This window comes from Dipteris shenzhenensis, chromosome 30 (assembly GCF_047967505.1).
Source record: "Dipteris shenzhenensis isolate YYH24624 ecotype China chromosome 30, Dip_SZ_1.0, whole genome shotgun sequence".
In the NCBI taxonomy this organism is placed as follows: domain Eukaryota; kingdom Viridiplantae; phylum Streptophyta; class Polypodiopsida; order Gleicheniales; family Dipteridaceae; genus Dipteris; species Dipteris shenzhenensis.
The window spans coordinates 23,360,275-23,374,367 of record NC_141625.1 but is presented as its reverse complement, the minus strand read 5'-3'; the positions used below and the strand labels follow the sequence as shown (position 1 = coordinate 23,374,367).

Sequence of the window (14,093 nt, the reverse complement as noted above, 5' to 3'; positions counted from 1 at the left end):
GGGAAAATTCATGGTTGCCTTGTTTCTACTGCTTTTATTCATGATTGGAAGAGAATTCTCTCATATGCAAAATGGACAGGTGCTTCCTCTCTTCATGGTAATTCTTTTCGCTTGGAAAGCATCCATTGGAGCAAGGTGTTTGAATCGCCTCTCGCTTTACAGACACCTATTAAAGCATACAATCTCATGAAATTGGGCATAAGATTTGTTGGCGATGTTGTGGATCAACAAGGTTGTATGCTTTCATTTCCACAAGCTTGCAGGACATTCTCCTTGGGTCTGCATCATAGGTCCATTTGGAGAATACTTTCAACTATGTTGCAGCCATTTGTTCCGGTTCCTCCACTGTTTATCCAGGACAGATTCCTAGACTGGAATTTGACTTCCTTATCTCCTGCTACCCATACGCTTTCAATGCACAATCTGACCTCCTCGAAGGTCTACAGATTTCTTCTTCCACCGCCATGGATTGACAAGCATGCCAATACTCTTTGGAATTTGGATAGGCCTTTATCTTGGTGGCAATCACGACTCATGAAAATCTGGAAAGCCAAATTGCCATTGAAACAGAGGCTTTTCTTTTGGAGATGTATAGTGGGAGCTTTTTCCATTGGGGTGAAATTGGCAGCATGCCGCATTGCTTCCCCTTCCTGCCCCCGTTGCTCTCATCACTGCGAGACAGTTTCTCACCTATTATGGTCTTGCCCACACTCTCGCATATTGATCACTCATGTTTCTCATTTGCTGCAGCTTCGGTTTCCCTCTATCAGATTTGGGAAACTCTTCTGGATGTTTGGATGCCTCTCATCTCAGATGTCTCCATTCCTCCTCTTCTTTCACTGGACTCGCTTTTGGGTACTATGGACCATTTGGACACAGCATTCTAGGATAGGTCAATAGTTTCCTCAGGCATATATTTTCTTCAAAATGTCCCTCAAGCAATCCTTATATGACAGTTTTGCTGCAAGGGACTTGGATGCTACTAGCCTTGAAGTGTTCTCTACCTGTTTTTGAGTTCTTCCATTGGGCTCTCTTTTGGAGTCTAATGTCAGTGTGTGGGAGACTTCCCATCTTGTAAATTTATGAGAATATAAATACACTGGATTTTACCCAAAAAAAAAGTGTGTATGTATATGAGTGAATGTATGCTTGTGTGTGTGTGTGTGTGCGCGCGCACGCGTGTGCACCCCCTACCTATGTGGTGTGTGTTGTAACTTGTATACACATGTGAATTTCACCCCCCACCCCCCAAAAAAAGTGTGTTGTGTACACATGTCCATGTGTATGTATGTACTTGCAAGTATGTGTGTATGTGTGCACACCTTGTGCCCATATGTACACGTAACAAGTGTACATGTATGTGTGGTGTGTGCGTATACAATGTGTGCATGTGTATTGTATGTGTTTTTATGTGCATGTATGCATATGTGTATATGTGTGTTGTGTATGTGTATGTGTATGCATGTGTATATGCATGGTGTGTGCGTATGTAATGTAGGCTATTGGTAGTCCAAGAGTCCAAGGGTGGTAGTCCAAGAGTTGATGGTAGTCCAAGAGTCCAAGTGTGGTAGTCCAAGAACCCGTGATAGTCGAAGAGCCCATGGTAGTCTAAGAGTCCAAGGGTGGTAGTCCAAGAGCTTGTGATAGTTCACAAGTCCCTAAAAGTCCAACGGGGTCCTCCATGACCAAGTGATAGTCCAAGAGTCCAAGGGTGCCACATGGCAGCATTTCCTAAGCTCTTCTCCTCCAAGTTGCCACATGGCAAATTCTTCTTTTTTTGGACAAGCGCGGGGGGGGCTAGGTGATGTATTATTTATCAACCACCCTATCCAAAGGGCCATTGGTAGTCCAAGAGTCCAAGGGTGGTAGTCCAAGAGCTAATGGTAGTCCAAGAGTCCCAATGTGGTAGTCTCAAAGCTCGTGATAGAGCAAGAGCCGATAGTCTAAGAGTCCAAGGGTGGTAGTCCAAGAGCTTGTAATAGTTCATGAGTCCCTAAAAGTCCAAGGGTCCAAGGATGGCATCCAAAAGATATTGATAGGCAAGAGCCCAAGGGTGGCACATGGAACATCTCCTAAGCTCTTCTCCTCCAAGTTACCACGTGGCAAAAAAGTCTTTTTTTTTTAAAGAGGGGAGGGGGGGCCGGGGGGGGGGGCCCTGGGTAATAGGTAGAATAGATGTATTATTTATCAGCTGTGTCCAAAGGGCTAGTTATGTTACCTTTAACCAATACCTTTTCGGGATTAGGGGATTTGCTTAACTTCCAACTCTTCCCCTCAAAGTTCTATTGAATAACCATTTGAGGCTTCTGCCTACTTACCACCTAGCACCAACAATGAACATCTTTGACCTCCATTTTCTTTGAATCCCAATTTCATAAATCAAGGGTGCCCTGCTAAACTACAACATGGACAAGCTTGCTCAATGAATTTGACTTGAAAAGACAGTCGTATAAAAGAAACTTGCCAAGCTGACACGCATATTAAGAGATACTATTTCAATTCTAATTTTCTCATAGTTTTAGAAAGGGGAAGTTTCCCTATATTTGGAAACTGCGAACAAATATTATGAAAGTTAAAACAAAAAAATATCTATTGGCATAACAATCAAAATCTCTACCCCTTACCATAGCATTGTATAGGGACTTTCAGGAAGGCGCCTTCCCACTTTTACACAATCCTCAAACCATCGATGATTTACGATTATTGTACCAAACTTTTTTGCCAACTCATACTTAGCCCCTTGAAATGTCCAACACACCTTCAAGAAAAAACGTGAACCATATATCATTTTTTGTATGCTTGTCGGCACACAAAACATCACGAGGTAGATAGCATTTCTTGATGCAATGAGAACTCACGAGATGTGTAGTTGCTCTTCCTAATTTTCCCACAAAATATGCCCCTGAAGCATTGATGAGTTTGATAAGACTGGATCGTTCCGCTCCAACATAACCAGTTACACTAGCCACAACAGAGTCCATTCCAGGTATTAAACCTGCAAGACCTACTTATTTAGCAATAAGTCTCAAAATAATAATCTAATTCAAGTGGAATCTAGCATTCTAATTCAAGTGCAATCTAGCATTCTACAAATGTAGACTCAAGGTTACAATACCAAGTTTTGAAACCACGTGCTCTATATCTTTATGCTTTGAAAATCAATGATATCTTTAACCAAGTGACAAATGGAACTAGAATCTATTCTCTATGCAATTTGTTGTCATCCTAAATCAAGCAAACATTGATCCTTAGAAACTCAGTAACTATAATCAAAATTACGATATTTTTCAACCCATGCACTTGCACTAGCAGACCACACAAAAGCGAAAATTTCAGAAGTTGTAATGATTGATATGCTGTAATGATAAACTCTCATATGAAAAGGGTGCTTCCCGTGACCAGTATTCGGTCAAAATGTGTAATGATTTGTTATGTAGCTTAGAAGCCTCGGGTGATAATTTAAGCAAGGACGAATGAAATGATGCTAATTAGGAGCCCAATAAAACCAATATATCATAATAACCTAACAATTGCATTACAAACAAAACCAACGGTAAACACACCAACTTACATAAGACCAAACCAAGACTAAAAACAAAACAGAATTCCTAGAAAAGTAAATTACACAATCACACTACAAACCATACCAATGCTACACGTGCAATCTCACGCAAGACCAAACCAAGGCTTAAAATGAAAGGGAATGCTTAGGAGATCCAATTACAAAATAAAACCTATATCATGCGAAGTCTTTTCTTTCATATTTAATAGAAGTATTCTCTCTGAAAATTTTAAAAATAAACCAAGGTTAAAGAAGATGTGCAGGTATGTAGACCATTGTTGGAGGACACCTTCTACTTGTTCTTGAGTGCTCTCCCAAGAGAGCTGATGGAACATCTCATTCAATCATCTTTCATTCAATCATCTTCCCTATCTTCCTCATTGTTTTCAATTGCTTCCGACACCATGGATCGCCATTCCTTGAATGTGTCATATGCCTTTGATTTCTTTTTCTGGATGTATACATATCAAATCTTCCTACTGATGTTGTAAATGGAGATCCAAAAGTATACTACACCTCCAAGTGACTAGGTAGCAAATATCTGAGTCAACCAACAGAGGGTTATCGTCTCTGAAGTTGGCTTCAATGGAAAACAATTGTTTTTTTCCTAGAGAAAAGGAGCTTCTATTAATGCTTGAAACACCAACCTATAAATCAGCAATCCTTGAGCCACTGATCAAGTGAACATAGAAAAGAAAGCTGGTTGAAAAGAAGAAACTGGTCTGTTTTCAAAGAACCCAACTCACTACCTAGGGAATCTCTGAAACAAGGACTAACAACCAGGGAGGAGGACTATACAACCAACCAATCCCTCAGGGTGTGACCATTTCAGCTTTAGAAACGCCAAATTAGGTCTAAAACGCTATAGAAATATCAGCTTTAGCTCTAGAACAACCGATTTAAGCCCGAAACATGTTTCGGAATGCTAGAGCGCCACTCCCTAGTAACTCTAGGAACATTCTGGGAACGTTCCCATGTTAGCCCTTTGTTCGGAACGGTGTTCCAGACATTCTAAATGTCAAAACGCCATTCCCTGGTAACTATGCCTTGTACTGATTGACCTTGGGCTTGTAATGACTAAAAAGGAGTAATATTGACCTTGGGCTTGTAATGACTAAAAAGGAGTAATATTGACCAATGCTTTTGTTGGACATCTATTTTAGACATGTGTGGCGATGATTACAGCCTCTTCACAAAATACCTTGATAACTTTCTATGCTTGAGCATGCACATGGTCATCTCCATAAATCATGTGTTTCTCCTCTCTTCAATCCCATTTGTGGTGTGTAAGGCACCCACATTTGATGCATAACCCCATGCTTCTTCAAACATGCCATGAAATCATCAGACATATTCTCCCCTCCTCTATCAACTTTGAGTGTGTTTTAATCTTAGAACTGGTAACCAAAGCCTTGAATTTAATATTTTGCACCTCAATGTGTAGTAGTATTCAGGGGTCCACAAACATTACTATACAACCTCTATTGCTCTCATTGAGCCATCCTTTGGAAAAGGCATCGATACAATTTGCCAAGAGCACACCCTTTACAAGTTGAGAATTGGGCTGCTGTAATTTTGGCATTCCCTCAACCATATTGTGATTGAACACGTAAGCCAAAGAGCACATTGGGATGTGTTGACACAGCCATAGCATGATATATAAAAAAGTTTTGCATCAAGCTTATAAGGCCCCACCATATCATGAACTGAAAATTAGGCATCGCATATACAAGTTTCATCTACACACTATGCATGCGAATCCCCATGGGAAAGATATCTTTTACTGCAAAAGCAAAATCCTTGTCAACCTGCACAAAATAGGCTTGTAGTTGAGAATTACATTCTTTTTTTTTTTTCAAGAAAGAGACTTCTATTAAGTAAGAGAAAAAACCCACGAGAGCAAGCTCAAAGCAGAATACGTCATGAAATCATGAGGATAAAAAAACCCCCTCAGAGTGAGGTGGAAAACAACCAAGGCTGAGGCTGAAAGTGCCACCTCAACCCTGTAGTAGTCTCAAAGAAGAAAGGAGAATCCTTCCATTCCCTGAAGAAAGAAGCCCTCCTAGCTGAGGCTGCACGGGAGTCTCCTTGCATACTCATCCATACGGCCATCAAAGTATGTACGATGTCTATCCAGATACTAGCCAATGTGTGCGAGGGATGAACCTAAGTACCCTCCAAAGCCTCTGTGCATCTGGCTCTCCAGATATGCCAAGATGCTATGCTCGCTAGAATCTCCCAAGAAGTATCCACATAGGCATGTACAGCTGTAAAAGGAAGGTGTGGTACCACATCCAACGAGCAGGACTCAATCTGATGACGTCGAACCGAAATGGCTCGAGAGGAGTCAAATCTCTCATGGAATACCTAAGGTCCTATAAGAGAAAGCCAAGCCACTGAGCCCCATGTCATAAAGAATGGGGAGTGAGCAAAGTGACTGAAAATCCTAGCTACCCCCATCCAAATCATCCTCGCCTGTTTGCAATCTCATAAGCAATGCTGAATAGTCTCTGAAGCAGAGAGGTAACGAGGGCAAGTAGGGTCGACTCCGAACCTGGATCTCCAAAGGTTCACTGCAATCCCACCATGGATAGAGAGCCAAAAGAAGATAGTGATCTTCCTATTCTTGTGGGATTTCCAAAGTCTCCTCTAGAAGCACCTCTACAAATCCGCAGTGATATCAAATGTCTCCCAATGCGAAGCTCTGGAAGGACTCCAACCTCTACTACTGAGCTGAAATCTCCTGGCATTACTGATCGTGTAACAAAAGAAGGGGATGCTCTTCTCTCGATGCCCTGTGTCGATCCACTCCCACTCTCCGAGGTCCCACTGCAAATACCTGATGGGAAATCCCCCATAGAGCCAAAGCCTCCAAGACCCGATGGGGAGTAGCCGGGGATCTGGGTCTAAGAACCACTCTGAATCTGATCCCTACACCAAAAGACCTACAACCCTGATAGGCTGAAAAGCAGACTCAAGCAAGATGTCCTCTGTGGACCTGAGCAATCTGCCATCATCCTACACACTAAAAACTAAAGCATCCTCCTGTGCATCTCGAAAGGCCAAAACCTGAAGCGGAACACCGCCTCTCGTAAAAGTGCCTGCCCAAGTGGAGCAAGTGAGTGGCATATCATCTGTGTCTACCCAAATCTCTGGAAGGGCTGCCTCAATCTACAAGATCCTCCCTGCACTCCCTCTGAGATGTCATGTCAACCTTGATTTGATCTCCTCTGGAAGCCTGCAGAAAGCTTTCCAAGACCCCCTAGATGATGCAGGTCCCCTCTCCCACCTGGGACCACTGCATGTAGAGTGAGGCACCCAGTGGTCTGCCATGATCATCTAAAATACTGTCATTCCACATGATGGGTTGCCTATCAATCTCTTCACGAGAGGAAGGAGGAATCCTCCGAAGAGTGCTCCTGAAACTGGCCCAAGCTTTCAGAATGGCAACCATGAGAGGGGACAAAGGTGATCTGAGGTGTGTTGTGGTGAAGATCCACCTAATACTGCTCATCCAGTCTCCTCCTGAAGAAGGTGTGCACCTCTGCATGCTGCTAATAAGAAAGTCCTTCCACGGTTCCTGCCCTAGCACATGCATTATAATGACGATACCTATAAAGGGAGCAAAAAGTATGTGTTGAGTCATCAACCAAGTTGGAATTGTGTCTTATCAAACTCTTTCCTCCTACACTTGAAGTCTAAAGCATTTCAATCTTAAAGTACTTCAAAGCCTTTGCTGAGAAACAACCTCGAGGTTGATAATTTTACACAGCCATTTAGTTGAAAACACATTAGGATCAAGACCATAAAGACAGTTAAATGTTTAAAGTAAGCATAAGAACCATAACAAATGCTTGTGGGCTGTACGGGCTGAGCAAAGAGCTATTAGAGAGAGGCTATATGGGCTAAGCAGAGAGCTGTACGGGCTGTAAAACAATAAATGACAACTCCAAGATAAAGTACATCTTGTCAACTTCCAAGGTACCTTAGCCAGTGAGCTGGAAAACAGACAAAGCAGGCTGCAAGATAGCTAGCTTTTGCTCTTGATGCCTTATGGAAAGCTGACTCTTTGTATTGTTTTCAGAAGTTTTGGTACTTTTCTCTAAGAAAAAAGGGTATTGACAAATTTTCCACATAAGAGCCGTACCTAAAATGCCCTTAAGACCCTTATAGTAAGGTAAAATGATCAATCTTCTAAAAATATATTGCATAGGTGTCCAATTGTCAAGGCTTGTGCAATCATGAGAACAAGAGATACACTTCACTTTTATCTACTCTAACCAATCTCGACTTGATCCTCAAATTGTGGAAACCACCAAAGGCCAATTTCGGCTATGATAACCAATCCAGAGAGTGGAAATGCTATAAAGGCCCTATGTCGGTGTATGGGAAGAATCAACCATGGTCCCAATCCCTCACCTGGCCACTGCAGCAAGCAAGGAGCCATGAATCTTGCCAAAAATGGCCATGAGAGTATGAACAATGACTACCAAACCACTGAGAGTGACTGACAGACATAAGCCTTTGTGTATCTCAATCTCCAAATCTGCCTTGGAATAGACTGGCAATGACCTCCCAAGCCAAATCAATAGAAGGAGAGTGAGGTCTATGCATAGATACTAGTACTGCATCTAGAGTGATAGGCTGAGAAACTCTTCTCTGGATCAAAAAGACCATGTCGGAATTTACTCCCTCATTAAATACCTGAGGACCTAACTGTGTTAGCAAGTGCCTATTTCATCCTTCCGAGTGAAGTTGCGAGTATCTCTTCTCATCCTGCCAAGTAGCAGTACTCTTCTTATCTTGCCAAGCAAATGTGCAATTCCCTGTCAGAGCCTCGAAGGCTCTTTAAACCCCAAATGTGATGCTGGCAGTTGAATGAATTCTAGTGCTGTAAACAATCTCAAGCATCTAGGAGTTGTACCGCCTGGGGCATCTAGGATGCACATCAACGGCCTGTCTCCAAGTGTTCTCTGAGACTCAACCATGTTGCAAGAGCCAAAAGAAGATGGAAATCTGTCTCATCCGGTGGGATCTCCAGGGTCGTCTCCAAAAATAAATATGCATGGATAATGTGCTCTCCTAGTGGGTATCACTGTAGGCTCTGAATCTTGGCTCATCTAGCATTCCTAATTGTGCAGTAGAAAAAAAAGAGTCTTGTGGGGAGATACTGCATCAATCCATCGCCAATCTCAAAGATCTCATGATAAGCGCTGGAGAGGGCATCCACCATAAAGCCAAAGTAGCAAACTCCATGATTTTCTGCAGGAGTTTTTGAGTTTTGTGTCTCGTTGACCTTGTTAGGTGGCTGAATTTCTGAGTTTCTGTCAGTCTGGTCCTGTGTGGATGATTGAATGTCCCAACCTGGCCCTGTGTGGGAGGTTTCATTCTTGATTGTAGTTTAGTCTTGTGTGGGTAACTTAATTGCATCATGTTCCTTTATACAGTTTAAGGGGGGAATTGTTGGGGTATTAAACCTCAAATGAGATCACCACTGACATTTGGGTTGGCCATACAAGGCAGCATGGCAAAGACTGCTATGTAATAGCATGTTAGCTGGCCGAATCTAATCAAGTGGTGACTAAATCAAAGGCAGAATGCCTATGGCAGTTTGAGACTCTATATCACTTTGTGCATGGGGGCTTCACATGCAAATGATGAGACTCGAGCATGAATCGTGTATTTGGGTTTTCAAGATAGTCAAATGTCTTATAGGTATAGCTGTAGATGAGTGTAGATAGCAATCTACCTACTTGAGCAATAAGCCCACTAGGGATGAGCTCATTTGAAATAAATTACAAGAATGTTATAGCAATCGGCCAAGTCTTTGTCTTCTTCATGATTCATTCAACCATATTGTTAGAGCGATTCATAATTCCATCACTAGTAGGTAGTGCCTACAATACCAGAGAAGCAGTAAGTGGCAAGAATGGATTCAACATGTGAAGAGCTTCTCCTGCATTTGTCCGCTTCAAACTCACATCTAGAGCACAATAGAATAGAGATTCAGATATATGCCAAGCAATCAAAGAAGAAGAGAACACCGTGTCGGTGTTTAAGAAGTTAAAATTCAATTAGTATAGCCCCAAATTGGGTCTATTGCAGGATACTGCTCATTTGAGCCTTGGCTTCAGGTTTCTGAATAGAAGGTTCTGAATAGTGATGAATGTTCGATCAGTAAATGTAGTCCATCCTTACTTGGTTCATACCAAAACTATCCTTGAGATTGGTGCAACTGTCTTGAAACACATAGTCCCATTCACAGCATTCGCCATTGCCTGCAAATCATGCTACGGCAAACACTACGGCCATTTTGGAGGAAAACTTTCGCGACTACCTTGAGGGATAAGGATGCAAGTGCACATTCTCGCATCATGCAAGGTCACAGAAGTGTTGCGACAAACGATGGCTGGAAGGACACTAATGGCTTGAAGACTACCTGAGATAGCTAGTCTGCATTGTTAATTACGCTGTTCCTGGCAAAACAATTTGCATTTGCCTGCATTGAGGAATCATCTTTTCCCCCGTGACTGAGGCGATGCTCTCATGCTGGGATAAAATCAACCACTACCGAGAAGAGAATTCTTTACAGGCAATGCTGCAAACGAAAAGTCGCGAAAGCTTGGAAAATGCAACGAGGAAGAAGGCGGGAATGAGGGATCGGATAGGTACCTGAATGCAGTGGGTGAGGACTAATGTTGTGAAGATTGTTTTGTACGCTGTTACTAGCAAAGCAATTGGCATTGTGTCTACGTTGAGGAATCATCTTTTTCCCGAGAGACTGATGCAATACTCTCAGGATCTTCCTGTGCGTGCTATGATAAAATCAAACACTGAGAGGAGAATTCTTTATGATGCAAACGAGAAGGAAAGGAAAGGAAGCTATGGTGGGAAAAAGTACCTGAATGCAGAGCGAGCTCGCCGTAAGAATCCATGGAAGACGATGAAGCTCCAGCACAGAAAGACAGCAATTTGAGAATGAGAAAGAAAGACATTTTTGTGCTTTTATAGTTCCCAAGTTCAAATTCAAATCGTTCCCACTCCATTAACTCTGTTTTTTAAAAAATTTACCAATACACTAAAGTTGCATTTAAAGAAAGGGTAAATTCATTAAAGAAGAAATTAATTAAAAATGTTTTTTGTGTAAGCATGTGTGTGTGTGTGTGTGTTTTTGGCCTGCCCTTACAGGATAGCCTTAGCAATGGTTCTACTTTGCAGATTTTGGCCTGCCCTCTGGGTAGCCTTAGCAACGATGCAATATTGGCAAAGCAGAAATTAGGCATTTCATGAATTTCCCTCTCTCTCTCTCTCTCTCTCTCTCTCTCTCTCTCTCTCTCTCTCTCTCATCTTCTTACAAGGATCTCCACCTTTTCTCCCCCACCCTCTCTCTCTCTCTCTCTCTCTCTCTCTCTCTCCCCTTTATCTCCTCCAGTCTTCCTCCACACCATTTCCAGTGGATTCCTTTTTGTTTATTTTTTTTATCTTGGGCAGGCCTTATGAATGATTGAATGTCATTCACCTTGTTAAATTTGATAAAATCTAGATTTTTCTAATTGGCCTTTGTTAAAGCTATCAACCGAATAAATGGGGCAATTATGCACAACTAACGATTTTGGGCCTTTCTCTCTCTCTCTCTCTCTCTCTCTCTCTCTCTCTCTCTCTCTCCACCACTTGTCCCTACCACCCACCCCTCGCCTCCCCATTCTCTCTCTTAGCTTCCCTCACTCCACCACTAGTCACTCTCTTTCTCTCTCTCTTGGCTTCCCTCACTCCACCACTCCTCCCTAGCCCCCCCCCCTTCGCCTCCCCATTTATTTTGGGCAGGCCTATTGAATGACATGTGTCATTCATTTTGTTACATTAAAAAGTCCCATCAACAATTGAGCCATACAATTTGAGAATGAGAAAGACAGACAATTTGCTTTTATCCATCCCAAGTTCAAATTTAAAATCCTTCCTAGTTCCCACTCCCTATCATCCACCTTTTGTTGCGCATGTGTGTGCGGCACACACATACACACAGGTTCACACTTGGCACCGTTGCCGATGTACCACCATCCCCCCCGCCTAAAGCTCGAACCAACCCCCACCCAAGTAGATATCCTATCCCCGAATCACGATTCTTTGCATGACTGTAGAAGTCAGAATCCAATTTGTACAGCTAGTTGTCGCATTTATGAGTGCAAGTTGGTGTGAACACGGGAGGCAACAGCCAAGCATCATTTCAAAGATTGGGCAGGCAGATTGGAGCAAGATGGCCATCCTCCCAAAGGGGGCTTGGGCATTGACGTGCCATGTTCGGACAAGGTAGCCAGAGAAATTGCCAGAGATATGCCCCTCATGATCATTCATTAATTTGCATCGACATACATGGCAGCTTCACGTCCAATTGGCTGACGAGTGCTTGGGCACGGCTTGGGTGGGGGGGGTTGGACAAGCTTCTCTATCTTCGGACATGTCAAGGGTCGAATCAGCTTGCTACAAATCACTGTCGAATCAGCTTGCTACAAATCACTCCATGCCCCTTTTACAATCATCACCACTGCCCCATTTTAACTCACCCTAAAGACACCGGCGCAAGCATCAAGCTCAAGCAGTTTGGGCATTCACCTACCTAAGCTAGGCTCATCTACAATCTACTACCTTAGGCCACGGGAAGTTGCCCTCTCATAGTTTTTGTGTGTGTGTGTGTGTGTGTGTGTGTGTGTGTGTGTGTGTGTAGATGATTAGGGATATGTCTTATCTTTTCCTCAAGCCACTGCTTCCTATGCATTGGGAATGCATCATAGGTCTATATGGAAGAAAATTGCTGATTTATTACATCCTTTTCTACCTGTTCCTCCTGTGGCTGACACCGACAGGCTTACGGATTGGTAGGCAACCCTCTGCTACATGCACTCATCCTGTTCCTCTTCCTACCTTAACCTCCATCAAAGCCTATAGGCTTCTTCAGCCTGCTCCATGGATTCAGCAATATGCTAATTCTCTGTGGCATATAAGGAAGCCCCTCTCATGGTGGCGGAAGAATCTCAGGATGTTATGGAAGTGTAAAATGCCATTGAAACAAAGACTTTTTCTTTGGAGATGTATGACAGGTACATTGTCAGTGGGGGTCACACTTGCTAAACGTCGCATTGCACCATCCGCATGTTTAAGATGTCAGGCTCCTTCAGAGACGGTTATTCATTTGCTTTGGCACTGCCCGTGTACTAAGATCCTCCTCAGGAGAATTTCATATTATCCTCGGATCTGTCTCCCGAGTCACAGATTTGGGAAACATTTCTGGCTCTTTGGCAGATTTATGAAGTCTTTGCCTCAATACTCACTATTTCTCTCTTGGGTGCGATATTGGGCTCTTTGGACAATTTGGAGTGAGGATAATTTGGCATACTTGGGTCGGCAGATTCACAAGTCATATGAATCTTTCCGAGCCTCATTGCAGCAATCCTTATATGATGCCTGCCATGAGGGTGATATGGATGCTTCTTGCACAGAGCTTTTCTTTTTATGCTTTTGAACTTTGGTATACTCTCCATTTTGGAGACCTCCCATCATGTAAATTTATGATCATATAAATATATGCACTGGATATTACCAAAAAAAAAGTGTGTGTGTGTAGATTTAATAATTCCATCAATAAATGAACCATACAATCGATTGAGTCATAGAATAGCATAACAACATTAACTAGAAATAATTCAGATATGGAGAATAAATACTTAAAGAACTCTTAAGTTTAATTTGAAATGTATTATTACAACAAAACCATGGTAGGGTTACAAAAAATGAGTAAATAAGTGTTGAATCCGTCAGGTAGTCTGGGCTCCAAGGTAAGGGTCCACTTACCTTTCACCATCCAAATAAACCATATGTTAAAATAGTATAGCTTAATTTGGGTAGATAGGTAATGCTTGTTTCCCCTGGATTGTTATTGCTTTATCTAGGAACAAGAACATCCCTCCAGATTCTAGTGTATAAAAGTATAATGATGTCACTAAGGAAAGCACTAATAAATAATGTGTTAACTCAATTTTAAAGGAAATGTACCAATAGACTAAAGTTGCATTTAAAAATGAGTAAATTTAAATTAACTAAAGAAGAAATTAATTTAAAAATATTTATGTAAGTGTGTGTGGGTGTGTGCGTGTGCACCCATGTGTGTTTGTGTCTATGATTTTATTGATCAAAATGTGTGTGTGTGTGTGTGTGTGTGTGTGTGTGTGTGTGTGAGAGAGAGAGAGAGAGAGAGAGACTGGTGCCATGAGGCTCCCTACAATTGGCCATTTCAAATCCCTAATTTGTCATGTTCACATTGAAAACTTTTAGGCTGTGACATCACATGCCCCAAAATGAGGGTGCACCATGTGTCGCCCTTCCTCCCACTTATGTGGAGCACAAAACCCATGGACGAGCCCTCTACTTACTGCTCTTGGATTGCAGCACCCCAAGTAGCATTGTGTAAATTCGCAGCCAAAGCCAAATTGTAAGAATCTCCAAGGATGTAAGAGCAAGTTAGCAAATGCATGACTTT

The 14,093-nt window shown here is 42.3% G+C and overlaps 1 protein-coding gene across 3 annotated transcripts in view; it reads right to left on the bottom strand.

The window, feature by feature from the left end:
- Positions 1-10,543, bottom strand: part of LOC147881860 (zinc finger (C3HC4-type RING finger) family protein / BRCT domain-containing protein) — a 63,490-nt gene extending 52,947 nt beyond the window's left edge. The window contains exons 1-4 of one of the 3 annotated variants that reach the window (XM_087401820.1): positions 10,464-10,523; positions 10,235-10,368; positions 2,859-2,995; positions 2,625-2,758 (exon numbers count right to left, since the gene is read on the bottom strand). In XM_087401820.1, the coding sequence (XP_087257946.1) occupies positions 2,625-2,758; positions 2,859-2,995; positions 10,235-10,328 (365 nt within the window). In that variant the 5' untranslated portion in view covers positions 10,329-10,368; positions 10,464-10,523. Of the gene's footprint in view, positions 1-2,624; positions 2,759-2,858; positions 2,996-10,234; positions 10,378-10,463 lie in introns of all 3 variants that reach the window. The other 2 variants (XM_087401821.1, XM_087401822.1) reach the window with 2 other exon arrangements.
- Between the last annotated feature and the right edge of the window lie 3,550 nt (positions 10,544-14,093).